The 17,015-nt window shown below is 35.3% G+C and overlaps 1 protein-coding gene and 1 pseudogene across 1 annotated transcript in view; both read left to right on the forward strand.

Annotated features, from left to right (window-relative positions):
• The window catches only part of MTDH (metadherin), a 73,854-nt gene that overhangs the window by 34,735 nt on the left and 22,104 nt on the right, over positions 1-17,015 (forward strand). The window contains 7 exon segments of the mRNA XM_074200457.1: positions 4,053-4,137; positions 4,856-5,032; positions 6,734-6,799; positions 7,946-8,188; positions 9,615-9,710; positions 10,179-10,274; positions 16,783-16,904. Of these exon segments, the coding sequence (XP_074056558.1) occupies positions 4,053-4,137; positions 4,856-5,032; positions 6,734-6,799; positions 7,946-8,188; positions 9,615-9,710; positions 10,179-10,274; positions 16,783-16,904 (885 nt within the window).
• On the forward strand, positions 10,284-16,776 carry LOC141497691 (cyclin-dependent kinase 2-associated protein 1 pseudogene; annotated as a pseudogene).

Below are 17,015 nucleotides of genomic sequence, written 5' to 3' on the forward strand. Positions count from 1 at the left end.
TGGATTCTTATTGAGATCTTCACTGGCATAAACTAATACTTCCTCTGGCAGTAAGTTACCAACTGCAAAGCCCAAGTTCTTCTCTAGTTCATTTTTTAGTTGTTTGTACTTCAGGAAACTTTACCAGTATCAAATGATTACCCACCCTTCACTCCATTAAATCTCTTCTCCTTCCCCTCCCCAGCCCCCATATTTTGCCTTAAATGAATAAAATGATGTTAATCATTTGGTTAGTTGCATAGTCTTGAGGCACCATGAATTTTAGGAATTAATTAGACAGTGTCAGAATTAGAAAAGAACTCTTAGATGACAGACTTAAAGCATACTTACCAGGTCTGAGGTAGTCTTTCAGCTGAAGTCAAGATCTTCCAGGAACTTCTGTGGTTTGAACTACAGTCATTTAGAATTGAACCTTTTGTTAAGACAGTGCTTCTATTTAATGCTGTCAAGCTGTACCTCCTGACATTCTAATAAATGATGTCACTTACTGTTGTGATAGATTTTTTTAGAAGAAAGAGGAAATATTAAATATATCTTTACAATCAAGTCCTGATTCCTGCATATTTTCTATTAGAAAGAAGTAATGAGGACAACTTACTTCTGATCTTAAAGGTGTAGAATCTTGAGCATACTCATTAAGTATAGGAATATAATTTTAAATAAATATTCATCTTGGTTCTCTTATGTTTGGGAAATAGAATTTTACAATGAGTTATGCTTTATATTATTCTTTTAAGGGGCGGCTAGGTGGCGAAGTGGATAGAGCGCCGGCCTTGGAGTCAGGAGTACCTGGGTTCAAATCTGGCCTCAGACACTTAATAATTACCTAGCTGTGTGGCCTTGGGCAAGCCTTGGAAAAACCTAAAAAAAAAAAACCCAACCCAATATTACTCTTTCAAGGAATTGCCAACCATGTGTGACAACCATTTTACTTACTGTGCTCTTTACTCATTTCTATTCATGATTCTGGTCTTATGCAGTCGGTCTCACTTTACTAAAAAGTTTAACATTTATTCATTTTATAAAATATATAATAGTGCATACTTGTATGAAAGTTGACAAGGTGTTTTCTTTATAAACAGTGCTAAAAAGCAGGTAGCATAGCATCTTTCCATTTTGCAGATAACAGAACTGGGAAGAGAGAAGGCAGGTGACTTCCTAATAGTTAACATATGACCAACTCCATGTTGAAACTAGACTTTGGATCCAGCATTCTTGATTCCCGAAAATAAAAGAGTGAGCCACTCTTTATATTACATTGGAAGTTTATTGCTGGTCTGCTAGGGAATCATAGAGGACGTTTTATATTGGAGTTAATAAGCAGTTTTATTGAAGATCATTGCTTTTTTGTAACTTCAGTCAGTGAACTAAACTTTGAAAGAGGGGCCTAACGCTATGACTGCTTGAGCATTTAAGTCCAAGGAGTTATTAATAATGTAATGTCTCTGCTTGACTATGCTGAAATTGTCAGAGAATAATGCATTTAGACTGACCCCTGATAAAATACTTCAAAAGGTTTTTAGATGAGATTTAGCAAGTTTTTGAGTTAAAAGAGGGACTTAGTACATACAGAGTTCACATTGTGCTTTACCAACCCTCTACGAACCAGGTAGGTACTGTTGAATTCTCCATTTGTATAAGAATTCATTTCAGAGTTGAGTATAGCTACATGAGTCGACAAAAATGTGTTTATGGTGAATGTCAGTTTGTTATTCAATTGTAGGATGTTAGTTGCAGGTATAACAGTGGGTTCTATCTACAAGTAACTTGAAACTCAAGAAGAGATACTTAGAGTAAATATTTATTGCTTATAATGAATTATACAATTGTTATTATAGTGTACTGTTACTATGTAATGGAAGTAATTTTTTCAGTTGTGTCTTAACTCTTTATGACTATTTGGGGTCTTTCTTAGCAAAGGAACTAAACGGTTTTCCATTTCTTTCTCCAACTCATTTTATAAAGAAACTGAGGCAAACAGGGTGAAATGACTTGCCACAGCTAGTAAGTGTCTGAGGCAAGATTTGAACTCAGGTCCTCCTGACACTAGGTCTACACTCTATCTAGCATACCTCTTAACTGCCATTCTTATGAGAAAACAAATACTTGCTTATTTAAAGTTTATTTAGCACTTTAATTCCTTAAAATAAATGATTTCCTCAGTCTCTGCTTGATCTTTTTCCTTTATGTTATCATCTTCCCTTCATCCCAAAATTTTACTTTGTTCCTTCCTTAATTATACACTCTCTTATCCTTGATGTTTTAGCATGGAATGTTAATATCTTTTAGAGCTTCTCAGATCATAGGAAGCTAGTTTTCTTACTTCTTAGTTTTTTCAGGGATAAATGAAGTAATGAGAATTTTTTTTTTAGTTCCTTTCCTTGGAAGACAGGAAATTTGTAATTACTCATCTTAGATAGGGTGTCATTTTGAAAAATGGCAATTCCCTTTCTTAAGTGAGACTTGATCATGTGAGTCCTTGATAGATACTAGACCTTTGATTTCATTGAGAAACTCCCTCTATCAGTAGAGATTGATATCTTCTTTGTGATCATAATTTTAGAAAGTTGCCTAGAACACTGAGTGGATTTAGTCAGAATCACACAGCTGTGTGTCAGAGTTAAAACTTGAATTCCAGTCTTTTTGGTTCCTAGACAAGCTACTTTTTCCACTATGCCTTGCTTCCTCATTTTAATATAGTAAAAGTATTTTAATTTGTATTTTTGGTAATCTTGCTTACAGTCTTTATTTGATAATTAGTGTGGTCACTTTTGCTACTGCTGACTTTTCTTAGAAATCAAATTCCAGTGGTAGAGTCTCAAGACTGAGTTCTTAAAATTTTAGTGCCAGTTCTCAGGTGAGAAGGTGGAGAGAGGAACTACAAGATTGCAAGTTTAGGATAGAGATCTCAAACCTTGAAAGGGTAGTAGTAAATGGAAAAATATTAAAGACTGATTTATACATTAGGTCAAGAACTTTGAGGATCCAATAGATTGGAAATGAGGGATAGGAAAGAGTCTCACATTGAAGAGGGGAAAAGAATACCAATTTATTAAGCACCTATTATTTGTCAGGCACTGTGTGCTAATTGCCTTAGAAATATCTTACTTGACAACAACCTTGGGATGTAGGTGCTGGTATTTATTATCTACATTTTATAGTTGAAGAAACCAAAGCAGAGACACTAAATGATTTGTCCAAAGGCACCCAAGCTTTTAAATGTTTGAGGATGGATTTGAACTTGAGTCTTTTTGACTCCAGGCCCATTATCCTTCATTGTATGGCCTAGCTGCAAAGAAAGGAATTTGTTTGGATTTTCATGACCTGGCAAGTGAGTTCTTTTCCTTCCTGACAGGGATAGACTGCAGACATAACTGTCAAAGCATCAAAAAAAGTACTATGAATTACTTGATGAGCATATTGCCATTTTTTCTATGATAGAGGAATTTATAATCCAGAGAACTTTAAGATGTAGCATTGGTGAAGGGTTTCACACCAGTAAAAATCAAAACTATCCTCCTAATAAATATTAACAGATTAACAGCAACTCAAGTCTTTGCATCTGCCCCAAGTGGTCTATCACTTAGCTATTGTCTAAGCCAGGAATGCTAAGAAATTCACATCAATTTTTGTGTTATCACATTTTATTAACAGTATTTCAAAGTTCAAATATAATTACAAGAGAAGGAACAAGTAGAAATAAGCAAACTATCCCCATACTCCAACAGCTTGTGCTTTGCTGATACAGTGTATTACAAATATTTGCCATAAAGGAAAGAAGAAAGCGATGAGGAAACATCATCTTATTGATGTTGTGATACAACGTAACAATTTTAATATAGTCAGGTTTGTTAAAAATAGTGTCTGTCTTTCCCTCTTACTCTCAGAAGACACACATACACAAAACAGTGTCATATCTATCATATCACATTATTTTTACTTCTTTAAAGCCATAAAAAAACCTAGTGAAATAGTTATAATATGCCTAGAGATCATATCTCTACCCAATTTCAGTGTCCTAGGAATAAGTTAACACTTTATTTTCCTTTCAGTTAAAGAAAAATAAGAAGAAATCAAAGTCAGAGGTTAAAGCAGTGCAGAACAGTTCACGCCATGATGGAAAGGAAGTTGATGAAGGTACCTGAGCAGGGAAGGGAACACAGTCATCTATTTTTCTGAGTTGTATTTGTTTAATGATGTATCGTCTAACTACTCTTGTTCATAACCTGTATCTTATACAAATCTTTGACTTTACTAAAATACACTTTTGTAATTGGAATTTGTGAAACACTGAAATCTTGCCAATGATTTCTCTTAGTGGAAAAAACTTGTCATGTTTAGGGGTGGGGGGGGTTGGTGGGGAGCCTTTTCTAAGTTTCTGAGGTTTAACTGACTACATTAAACATAAACAGCTAGATTTTTCCTTCTTAAAGATAACATTATCCCCTTAACACCTCCCACTTCATTAGAGGAAGATGAGTATCTTTATTTAGGACCCCCCCCCCAATCTAAAACATACTCCAGTATGTTTTTACATAACTTTGTTAGGCTCTGTCCCCAACAAAGTTAAAGACACAGGATGTTGTCCCTTATCCCTCAGCTTCCATGATAAGTTTGACAAGGTGTCTGGAGGACAGCATGAGGATAGTTGGTCTCTCCCTTGTAGTTCATTGCCAGAGAAAATGTTAGTTCAGACTCTTATTTCATGTAACCAGCATTGTTCTGATTTTTATTCTACGACCTAAATTTGTCATGATGCCCTGTTCCATTTGTTTTGTTTCTGTTTTTTTTCAACGCCACCCTTTTGGTTTGTCCTTACTAAATACCTTTTTTTTTCTCCCTGGGGCTATGTCAGGAGCCTGGGAAACTAAAGTCAGTAACAGAGAGAAACGGCAGCAGCGTAAGCGCGACAAGGTGCAGCCTGATACTGGTCCCTTGGATCCGGCTGTCTCGGGGATAGAAAGTGCCTATACAGTAACCACTGAGCAGCTTATTACACCTTCGTTTCCCGTTGGTTCCAGGAAGAATAAAGGTACTTAGTGGAGCATAAGAGGAACACATCAAAGATGAACTCTTTTCTGAGCTACAACATAGTATCATGAGTTCAGAACTTGACAATCGCAGAATTTGTATTATGAGCCATGATTTAGCCAATACTAGCAACATTGCTTGTTATATACAATACCTTTAAAAATAAGGCCCAGCAAAGCAAAAACTGCATAGCCTTAACTAAAAATTCATAGCCTAAGAGGAGAAAAAGAAACAGCCTGCTTCCCTCATCTGTATTTCCTTTGCCCCTAAAATGAAGTATACTTTCTGTCATCCTCATTTGTCATCATGATGTAGACATTTAGTACATTCAAGCTTTTTGTCAACAGCTTGCGTGTTTTAGTGTCTTCCTTGAACATTCTGAAGCAAGCATTTCTGGAGAAGTGTAGATCCTCCCTTTACAACAACAACTGATAAATCATTTGAGTGTTTTGCAGATGTTAAAATGATAGAACTAAAAGGAACCCTCAGCAGTCATGGACTAGTTCTGTGCCACCTAGCATTTTAATGCTCAAATTATCAAGTTATCTAGAAACTACATATTGTCATCATTTTCATCCAGGACAGGCTCAGAGTGATCATGTTGAGTTTGCTTTAGTTTTTTGAGTTGTCTTTTCCTTGACCTCATCATTGTCTTCACTTGCTTCCTTTTCTTTCCCTTTGCTGCCTGTATGCTTAGTGGAATTTATCAGCAAAATGCAGCAGTGACTCATTTTTGTTGAATTTCCCCTGTTTCACTCCTTAGTAATTTTTTAGTTTATATCCTTTTTTCACTGTCATATGCATGTCCTTTTTACCAGCCTCTTTAGTACAATCCTGTAAATGCTGTTTTGGGAAGAGAAAACATTGTGATTATTCTGTTCTTAGTTACCAAAGAACAAATGTCTAGGGACTCCAAATTATTCCCCCTCCTCCCCCACCTCAAGTTTTCTGGTCCTAATTGTATTATGTAGCCTTTTCCAAAGTCACAGTGTTGCTTCTGCTGGGATTGTTGAAAAGGTATCTGGTATTCAAAAGACAACTAAACTTTTAGATTTATAGTTCTTAGGTATCATAGATTATGTAATCTATTTTACAGATGAGAAAACTAACACTAAGTGCTGTTACCACTTAAGATTATATAGCTAATTAGCGGCAAAGCCAAGGTTTCCAGACTTCCAATCCCATTAGTACTTTTTTAGTTATTTACTTCTGTCATCATCTTATTCTTTAATAAAGATTAAATTTCTTGTCAAGAATAGTAGGAAAGGAGGGGAGAGAGTCAAATAGAAAGGAATCAGGCACAAATTTCTAATTTTAAAATATTTTGCTTATAAAATGGCAAAGTTAAATACAGTTCCACTGAACCAGTTCTTTAGTTTTCATTTGACAGATCTTAAGTTACACTGTTACAGAATTTACTTTCAAAGCATATTCTAAGTTTAGGCATTTAAGTACTTCTCAAACCTTTTATTTTTTCTTTATTAATTGGTGGTTTAATAATTTAAGAAACTTCAGTTCCCTAAAAGTCAACATGAAATAACTGTTGTATACCTGACTTTCCTTTCTGACATCAAATCTAAACAAAAGAAGAATAACTCAATACAGCTGTTCAGTAGAATTGAAATCATATTGTTTCTAAGTGAAATTGACCTATATAGTTCCCTGCTTAATATTATGTGAAATTTATTTCTGTTTCAACCAGGTGATTCTCTTCTCAATGCTCAAGGTAGCAACTTTAAGTCTGGAAAAGGAGATCTCACCCTGCAGGGTAAGGAGTTAGGCAATCAAGTATTTTTAATAAATACCTTCACATAGGAATTAAGGCTTTTCTCCTTCCTTCCTCTCCATCCCACAGTATTGATTTAAAAGTAAATAGATAATACCAGTGTGCTTTAATTTTATACACAGGTTTGCAGAACTGACATATGTAAGGTTTGCAAAACCCTTTGCATCCATTCTCACTTCAGCCTTGTGGGAGAGCTACTAAGCTGTTATTCACATTTTACTGAGGAGGAAATCAAGGCCCAAAGAAATTAAAGGGATTTGCTAATGGTCTTAGAGCTAAATATCAGTGTCAGATTTTGAACCTAGGTCTTCCTGACCCTAAATTGAATGTTCCATATGCTATACTCCTTTATCTCTAAAAAGATTGAATTTGTTAAAACTCATGAGACAGCATTTTCAGGTGTCATCTTCATATCTAACTACCATTATCATCTAATTGACATTCATATGCATGATTATGTCAACAAAGGAGAGAAGTGAAGTAGTATAAATTTCTCAAGGGCAGTATTTGTATGTCTATCCCCAGCATTTGGCACAATGATGACAACAACAGTAGCTTTAAAGATTGTACTTCATATCTCTTTATCTTATTGGTCTGCACAACTTTGTGAGGTAAATTATATTATCTCCATTTTACAGATGATCAAACCAAGGCTGAAAGAGGTGAAATGACTTGCCCAGGGTCACACAACTAGTATGATGTAAGGCAGGGAACTCAGGTGTTTTGAACTCCAAGTTCAGCCCTCGGTCCACTGTGCAACTTTGATGCTAGTATAGTTGTCAATTGAGAAATAAAGATTGATTCTTTAATTAATAGTAAAGACCCTCATGTTCTCATCCAGGTATATCATATCTACATGTATCCGTGTATAAGGTATGTAATGCTTCCTTTAATATCAGAATGCTACTAAAGAATTAGATTGCATTCATTTCACAAAGTATTTCCAATTCTATACCAGAATCCATAGAATCTAAAAGCCAGAGGGGTTCTCAGATGATACCTAGATCAACTTGTACTTAAGCATCTTCTTCTGGCAACTTATTCCACTTTTAGGGAGGTCTAATTGTTAGGAAATGTCACCTTAAATTTATTTCTCTGTAATTTTCACCCATTGCTCTGTTTCTTCAGGATTGAATGAAAACCCTACTGTAAATGGAGGCAGCTGGAATGAAAAGTCAATAAAAATCCCTTCACAGATCAGTGCAGGTGAGGAGAAATGGACATCTGTCTCATCTGCTTCAGCTGGAAAGAGGAAGATTGAGCCATCTATTTGGGGTCAGGATACTGGAGATACTAGTGCAAATGGAAAAGACTGGGGTGTGTCCCTGGTGGGAAGGACCTGGGGTGAACGTTCATTATTCCCTGGCATTGGTAAGAGCTACTAAATCATGTTAATTCAATTTACTAACTTTGTATAACTGGAAAATTTGGGGTTTTCCAGCCTTTAAAAAATCCTCAGGTAGTAAATTGTTTAAGAGTTTCAAAAAATTCCTGTAGCTTCATTAACAGAGTAAAATAGAAATTCAGGCTATATAATATAAAAAGAAATTAAATAAAAATTCAGTATATATATAAAATAGGTTTGGTTCTTCTCCCCACCCACCCCCACTCCCAAGGCAGTGGGGTTAAGTGGCTTGCCCAAGGCCACACAGCTAGATAATTAATAAGTGTCTGAGGCTGGATCTAAAGTCAGGTACTCCTGACTCCAGGGCCAGTGCTCTGTCCACTGTGCCACCTAGCTGCCCCCAGTATGTATATAAAATAGAAATAAATTAGATATAGTTGTATGTATCAGTATTTAGTAACCTCAGCAAAACACCATTGACAATACATTTTGCCATTCTTAAAGTAGTGAGGAGGTTTTTGTCTTGAGTTCCACTAAGAAAATCCATTTATTTGATGGGCCTAGAAAATAAAAAATAAATTGAGATTTGATATTTTGAGAAGTTTGTTTATTTTTTAGAAAACATAAAGTGTGCTTTTAAAATTAAAAAACAGAAACAGGAAATGTAAAACTTCATTAAATCAAATCCTCATAGGATTTATTAGCAGTCTAGATGCTCCCTCTAGAACCCAGCTTAATATTTCTGGTAGATAACTGTCTGTTTATGGAATGCTGAGATTTCTCTTGGTTGCTTTGTGGAATAGGTAGCCCCCTACTTTTTGAGATTATTATTATTTTTTTTTTAGGATTATGATATATTATGACTTTGAGTTGAGGATGAAAGGAGAGGGACAAGGACAGGGAAATAATCTTGTCTGACTAAGGGTCCTTACAGAGATCTCATTCATTTACCAATATGACACAGAGGTTGGCACAGAGTTAATAGCTTTTAGATTTTTTAAAAATGCTATTAAAATATTTTTCTATTATTAGAATTTCTTATAAAATGGGTTTTAGTTTTCTCCTAGTGTTAGGGGAACATGGGTATTCTTTAAATCCCATGTGGATGTTCTTAATATCCACTTTATCGTTTTCTTCATTTCTCATGGAGGAATCCAAACTGCTTGCTCTGCAGAGTGGTAAGGGACCAGTCAATATTTGTCAAGTTCCTACTATATACCATGTGCTATGCTAAGATGGGGAGGAGGGGATATGCAGCACATGGTGGATTGTAATTTTAAAATGTTCCTTTAGAATCTAGGTATAAAGTAGGATTCTTTTCAAAAATGTTGGAATATATATGTATATATTTATGATTTGAAAATGTCTTTTAAAAATATCTTTTCAAAACTGTATACATATTAACACTGTCACTGAAAATTGAAAAGTTCTAAGTAACCTTTGTTTTGACAGCTTCTTGGTCTGGCAATGTGGACAGAAGGGTAAATAATGCCACTGAGCAGAATTCTGCTCCCTTTCCATCTATGGCACTCACCACTGCAGTTTCTGGTATGTAAAAATCAATTTAAACTGATTGAAACAAGATTAAATTCTTATCTTTTTTATAAATACATTTTATTTTAAATTTTTTTAAAAAATTTCTTGGAATTTTTGGAAGCAAAAATTTCCAATTACTGTCATCAGTATGAAATTACTCTTCAAGGTGATACTAACATATTTCAAAACAATAGTGCTTGACCCCTTCCCTCTCTCCTACCAGAGAGACCCTTCCCATCTGTGCTTAGAAACCAAGGTATTTATTTACTTCCATCTGATATGGCCCCAAATTGTTAGTAGTTGCTCTTTTCTTTAACCATTTCATTGCCACCAACATTAAACTTTTCTCTTTCTTTGGAAGAAATTACATCAATTAAGTCACAAGCCCCCCCCCCCCAAAAAAAAAGGAATAAATTATTGTGAAAAACTTCATTATAAAATTGTTTTTTAATTTTTTTTGCGTTCATTTTTTCACTTAAGGGTCTACCACTGAGGTTTCTCAGTCTACTGCTTCTGATTTTCAGTGGGATGTAAGCCGTAATCAACCCCATATCGATGATGAATGGTCTGGGTTAAGTATGTCCTTTTAAAAATTACAACAAAGCTTTTTCTCAGCAGCTTGCTTTTAAATAACCTTACTATTTTGTGTCTTTGCCTTTAATTTTATATCTTCTTTTCAACTTTAGTTCAGAAGAGTTTAATGTCATGCCCTACTTGAAAACTGATTAATATAATGCCATACTTAAGCTAACTCCATACTTGAAATAATATTTAAACACAAATTGCTGTTTCTATTCTAAAGCTACCTTGGGAATTCAAGGACAAAATGATAGCCTTATGTTTCTACTATTAAATCTCAGCATAGCACACAATGGATCAAGGACACAAAACATAAAGTGACTTTGAATTTTTAGACTATGCAGTCAGCAAGTTTTTGTGCCCAGTGAAAGAAATTGTTACTAGTAACTCATTTATATAGCATTTCATTCTACAAAGCATTTTCCTTGCAAACATTAGTAGTTTGAACAAACTCATATAATATGGCAGAGCCAAATCTGAAATGGATTTTCCTTTAAACCACTACTGTCCAATAATTCTCAACGTTGTAGAGAGCTGGGCCATAATTAAAAGGTAAGCTTGTCAGAAAAGATCAAAGGAAAGTGAAGAACATAGCTACTTTTTTTTTCATATTGGCAGTTATCTTCTACCTCCTTTATGAATCTTATACTCTCTTTGAATCCTCTGGTCCCTGCTAGTATGTAGCAGATATATGAAAGTCATGATTTATTTGTGAAGGTTGATAGAGCAGTATGACACACTGTAGCAGAAGCCAACCCTGTGACCAGATTAACAGAAACATTGCATCCAGAACCCTGACTCTGAATATTGCCTACCAAGTACAGGGAATCGGGGATGCTCCTTAGGTTCAGAGTCTTGATTTACTCCAAATCTTGATTACCTTTGTCCTTTGGCCACTCAAGCACAAAATAACCATTACTGCCTCCCAATTCTTGCTTATTTTTCTTTTTTGGCCTTTTATCATGTACTGTACCCACAAGTATCATTTTTCTAGGGTTAAAATATACAATTGTAAAGGTAAGCATACTGGGTGACCCATTCTTAATTGTCTCTGTTCTTTCTTAACACAAAGACCATGATATCATTATGGATTCTCTCTACATTAGGTGAAAATCTAAATATTTCTAGGTAATAATATACATTATTTGCTACAGCCCAAATGTATGTCACTTGAACATCTTTGTGGTTATGGGTGTTACTGAGATGAGCTGGATGACAAGCTATGCAGCATCAGAGTCTTTCATGCTTTTAGAACCTGTGGGAGTCTGACCTATGTCCTCTCAACTGTTACTCTAATATTGTGCCCATCTAAAAGTAGTCAGCTGCAGCAAAGTAATTATACTTGGTTATTTTGTCTTTCAAAGGCATAGAAATATATTTGACTGGTGGATAGATAATGGGGGAGGATTGGAGTAAATGACCATCTATGATAATAAACTTTCATAAGATTAAGGATTTTTTCTTGTATAATAGGAAATTATCAGGAGTTTGAAATTCATATGTCCATTGGAAATGTGTTCTATATGTTTATTTATGTATGTATCACTTAAAAGCACTATCCAATCCACAGGTTTCCTAGAGACAGCTATTCCAAGTTCAACATCTGCTTTGAACTTGGGCCTGCATCCGCACAAACCCTAGCTAGTGATCCCCATTGATGTGTTTATCTTTATTAAGCCTTCATAAGAAACAGTTTGTTGAAAGCAAGGTCATTTAATAAACTAATGGCACACTAAGAAAGGTAGCAGTAAAACATTTCTTGCTTGAATTTGGGGGAAATTTTCCTACAAATGCACATTTAAGTGAGAAATCTAGGTGGAAGGGTACATGTAGGAAACTCATATGGCCATGATATATTGGTGGAAGGGCACACACCCATAGGAAATAGGTGATCAAGCAATAAGATCAGAAGGACAAATCATGTTACATTGTAAGGCTGCTAAATTCTGGGAGGGAAGGCATCATGTTTCCCATTGGTCCTGTTCCTTCCAGATTTTGTTTCACTAAACCCATTATCTACAACTGAACAATGATCTACTTTTGGCCTCAGTTATAAGTCTTTGCCTAGCTTTTGCTTCTGAATATGTTCTTTTAATTCAAAAGCCAAAGAAAAAAAGAAAAGTAGCTACCCTAATCATGGACCATCAAACACTAGTAGAATGAGGAAAGCTAGGTGATGAAATGGATAGAGCTCTGTGCTTGGGATCAGGAAGACTCCTCTTCCTGAGGTCAGATGCAGCCTCAGTGACTTGCTGGCTATATGACCCTGGGCAAGTCATTAATTTTGCCTCATTTTGCTCATTTGTAAAATGAAGTGGAGAAAGAAATGGCAAATCACTCCAGTATTTTTGCCAAGAAAACCCCAAACTGACTGAACTCGTGAAGGTGATAAGCTGTTTAAAACATAGGCCAAAGATACTCCTAGTTAAGTAGCTGGTACTTTAAGGCTCAAATTTCATTTTCTATGGACTAAATTTGTCACTGCCTAAATGGGAATTAAGGAGTGGTATGGGAAAAATACTGTAGGCAACTTCACTAATACTTTGGATTAATTTTGCCTCTTCATATTTATCTCTCAAGACTGTAATATATTTTTTTCTTTGCCTCCCTATAAGGGCTATTCATTGAAAATTTTCAGCCCTAAACTTCAGGGTTTTTCTCCAGTTTTTTTTTTTTTTTTAAATTCCTGGCATCTGAACATCTTTCATTTTGGATTTGTTGGAGAATAGGAAGATACAGAGAAATAAATTAAGATTAGAGTTCGTGGTGGGGTGGCCTCTGGGCCATATCGTGGGGGTCCCACCGAGTGATGGCCATCTTTGCCGGGGCCACCAAGCTGCCGGCATGTCCTACAAGCCCAACTCGGGCGCCCCCTTGCCCCCAGCTGGGAGTGTCCACTCTGTTTTCGCCAGCATGGTGGCATCTACCCAGTATCGGCAGCTGATCAATGACTATGGACCCCTATCTCTGGGCTATACCCAGGGTTCAGGGAGCAGCCAGGTACCTCAAAGTAAATATGCAGAACTTCTAGCTATCATCGAAGAGCTAGGGAAAGAGATCATACCCACATATGCAGGGAGCAAAAGTGCCATGGAGAGGCTAAAACGAGGCATCATTCATGCTCAAGGATTATTCCGGGAATGCCTGGCAGAGACTGAACACAGTGCAAGATCCTAGCCTCCCACTTCACTTCCAAAATTTTCCATTTCTTTGTGAAGAAGAAAGACTAACACTTATTCCTCTGATGACTTTCAAAACATTCATATCAATCTCTTCTGTTTAATGGTCCAAAAGTTTGGGTTCTTTCCCCTTTTCTTCTTCCCATCCCCACCACAGTCTGTAAGAATAGGTCATTTTGCAGTTAAGATTTCCATTATATGTAGTTAGCAACCTAGGTCACTTTTCTTAAAAATATTGAGTCCAGACCACACATGTAGAAAATTCTGCTTCTGTTGCTGCCAACTCTAGTTTACTGCCCTGCTAACTTAACCCCAATCTTGGATTTTCTTCCTTTGAATACACTTAAAACCACCCACCTAAATCTTTGCACCTTTTCCAGAATCTCCAATAACTCTTTAAAGATTTTTTTCACAAATCAATGCCAGCTGCATTGACATACCCTAACAGTTGGGTATCTCCCAGTTAGGGCTACATGATGATCCCTGCTTTAAAAAATAAAGAATGTGGGCTTGTTTTTGTTTTGTTTTTGGTGTGTGAGCTTTTGCATGATTGTTCGTGCTTTGAAGTCAATTTAAAATGCATGAGTTACAAATACAGATGATTGATCAGTCTACTAAAAAATGAAGAACCCAGAGTTACTTTTCAGACAGACTGTAGATTTCAGGTCTTGAGTTTGCCATAGAATGATTTAAAAAATCTGGATAAATGACTAAAACTGTTATGTGCATCTTTGTATGTATTTATTACTTGATGTAATAAAGCTTATTTTCATTAACAATTTGTATCCAAAAAAAAGAAAGATTATTTTCATTACCGGTCTTTCATGTGTAGCAGCATGCAAGGCAGTCAATCTTTTTATAGTTGTGAGAACTTAATTTAAGGTCTCCCAAGTAAGCTATTTGCCTTTCTCTTCACAAATACTCATTTTTCTGCCATTGACTTATTCCTAGACTTTATTTGTTCTTGTAACAGTATAGAAACCTGGTATTTTAGTACAGTAAAGGAAACTAGAAATATGCTTTCCTCTTAACATTTGAAAAACAGTAACTCCAGTTATGTAGATTATTATATAGTTGGAAAGATAGTGCTTATCTTACTTATCTTTACTTTTCATTAGCTTTAAGTTTTATCAAGTGACATAAATCTAACGTGTTTTAACTATGATATTGCTATTTAACTGTGATATTAGAGAACAACATTGGATTCAGTTAGAAGATTGCTGTTCAAGTCTCACCTTTATTTACTTGTATAAGCTTGTACAAAGTCACTTAAATTCTTTAAGCCTTAGTTTCTTCATCTTTAAAAGAGGAATAATAATTGGATTATATGACCCATAGGGTGAGGCTTGTTCTCTAATAATTTTAAGAAGAATTGACTCAGGCTAAAAATGACTTATTACTAATGGGAATTAAGATATACCTGAAGTTTGGAGGGGCTGGGTGGAAGTCGGTCTGCTGTCTTAAAACTAAATGGTCATTGTTCAAAATGTTCTCAAATTAATATCTATAATGTTAAAGAAATGTTAGTAATGTTAGTAAAATCTGATAGATAAAACAGGGAATATTCTGAAGGAAATCTCCAGAGCCATTAATTTATAAACAAGAAATTATGTCTGCTTCAAGTCTCTCCCAAATTCCAAGCCATCCACCACATTGACACTAAAGTCATTTTCCTGAAGTGCCTCTACTCAACAAAAGTCCTTATTTGACATTTATAACTCTTTATATCCTGACCTCTTCCTATTTTTCTAGTTTTAAATTTTGTTGTAGTTGTCTCTTATTTTTTACATTTTACTCTCATTCATACACATTTTGATCCAGCTATTGATGTGCTTGCTGTTCTTCACATAGCATTCCATCTCCTGGCTCTGTGCCTTTTGAACCAACCTACTTCTTAGCCTAGAATGTTCTACCTCTTAAAGTTCTTGACTTCCTTCAAAAGTCAGCTTGAAAGTTACATTCTTTAAAATGTCTTTACTAGTACACCTAGCTTGCCATGAGATTCCCTTCCATCTACTCTATAAAGCTGTTGCATTTAACTATTTATATTCTTTCTCTAGACCAATATTAATTACAGTGTTAAATTTCTTGAAGGCAGGAATTTTTTTTTTTTTTTTTTTTGGTCTTTGTGTCTTCAACATTTAGTAGACATTGGGCATGTCATAATTTCTTGTCTTTTGAAAGGCTATTTAAAGAGAGTTACCCATTTTGATTGGATGAATAAGAGATTTCATTACTTCAGGTTAGCTAGGAATGGTGCCATGAGTGTAGAATTTTAATAACTTGAGTGAAGCAAGATAGAGAAATAGATTCATTGTAGATATGAAGAAAGGAACTTAGATAGTTGGCACACAAATGGTTGTAGACTTATTGAAATGGGACTTCTTCCATATTATAGGGAACTCTGATTTTGTTAATATTTATTAGCAAAGATCATATATATTCCTTGGTAGATAGTATTCAAGAATCATTTTTTCCAGAATATTAGTCATCTGTCCAGTGATCACTGTTGAACAGACAGGTCGAAGGGAACCTTAGTGGAGAAAGATGGGGGTGGGTGATGTATTATAAAAAGAAGAGACAGGAGAAAAGTTATGTTTACTTGCTAGACAACTATCGTAAGTGAAGAAGCTTTTCGAAGACACTTAATAGAAAAAGACTTTAAAGAATGAAACTTTCAAGCTGACTTTTGAAGGAAGTCAAGAATTTTAAGAGGTAAAACATTCTAGGGCAAAAAAGTACCAAGTTATAGAATCTACCTTGATGTAGCATTATGATATTCAGGAAATAAAAGGAAAATGAGAACACTGAATGACTAGATAGTAGAATAACTTGTCTAGTTATTTACTCAGAAATCTAGTTCAATGCATTATTTGAGAAAAAAATGTTTTTACTAGTATGTTGTTTTGAAAAGTACTGTGGTATAGAGTTGTCCTTGGAATCAGGAAAACTTAAATCCCAACTATGACTTATGCAGGCTTTGTGACCCTGGCTACAGGCTTTCAGTGTGTCCCAAAGAAACTTTGTAGGAATTTGTTACAAACACGCTCTCACCTGCTTACCTGCTTTTGTAGTTTTCTCACTAAAAGTTCTATGTCCTGGTGAGATGACAGGTTCAACTAATTCCTTATATCTTGTGTGTGTGTGTGTGTGTGTGAGAAAGAGAGAGAGAGAGAGAGAGAGAGAGAGAGAAGTTTTTGCCACATTATAATTATTGCTAAACAATTTTGTAACTGATGGGACCGAAGCCTTTATAAGCTGGAGTATTTTACTATTACGTTTATAGTAGGAAAAGTTGACATTTTTATGGTGTTTTCAATTTATAGATGGGCTTTCTTCTGCTGATCCCAGCTCAGATTGGAATGCTCCAGCTGAAGAGTGGGGGAACTGGGTAGATGAAGAAAAGGCTTCATTTCTGAAATCTCAAGAGTTAGTCCATGATGAGAAAGTAAGTAAAAAAATTGTTAGGTTTTTTTTTTTGTTCCTTTAGCTAATTAAACTTCATATTTACCAAGTAAAGGGACTTGCTATCATTTTTTTATATAATTTTGTAATCCAG

Source organism: Macrotis lagotis, chromosome X (genome assembly GCF_037893015.1).
Source record: "Macrotis lagotis isolate mMagLag1 chromosome X, bilby.v1.9.chrom.fasta, whole genome shotgun sequence".
NCBI lineage: Eukaryota > Metazoa > Chordata > Mammalia > Peramelemorphia > Peramelidae > Macrotis > Macrotis lagotis.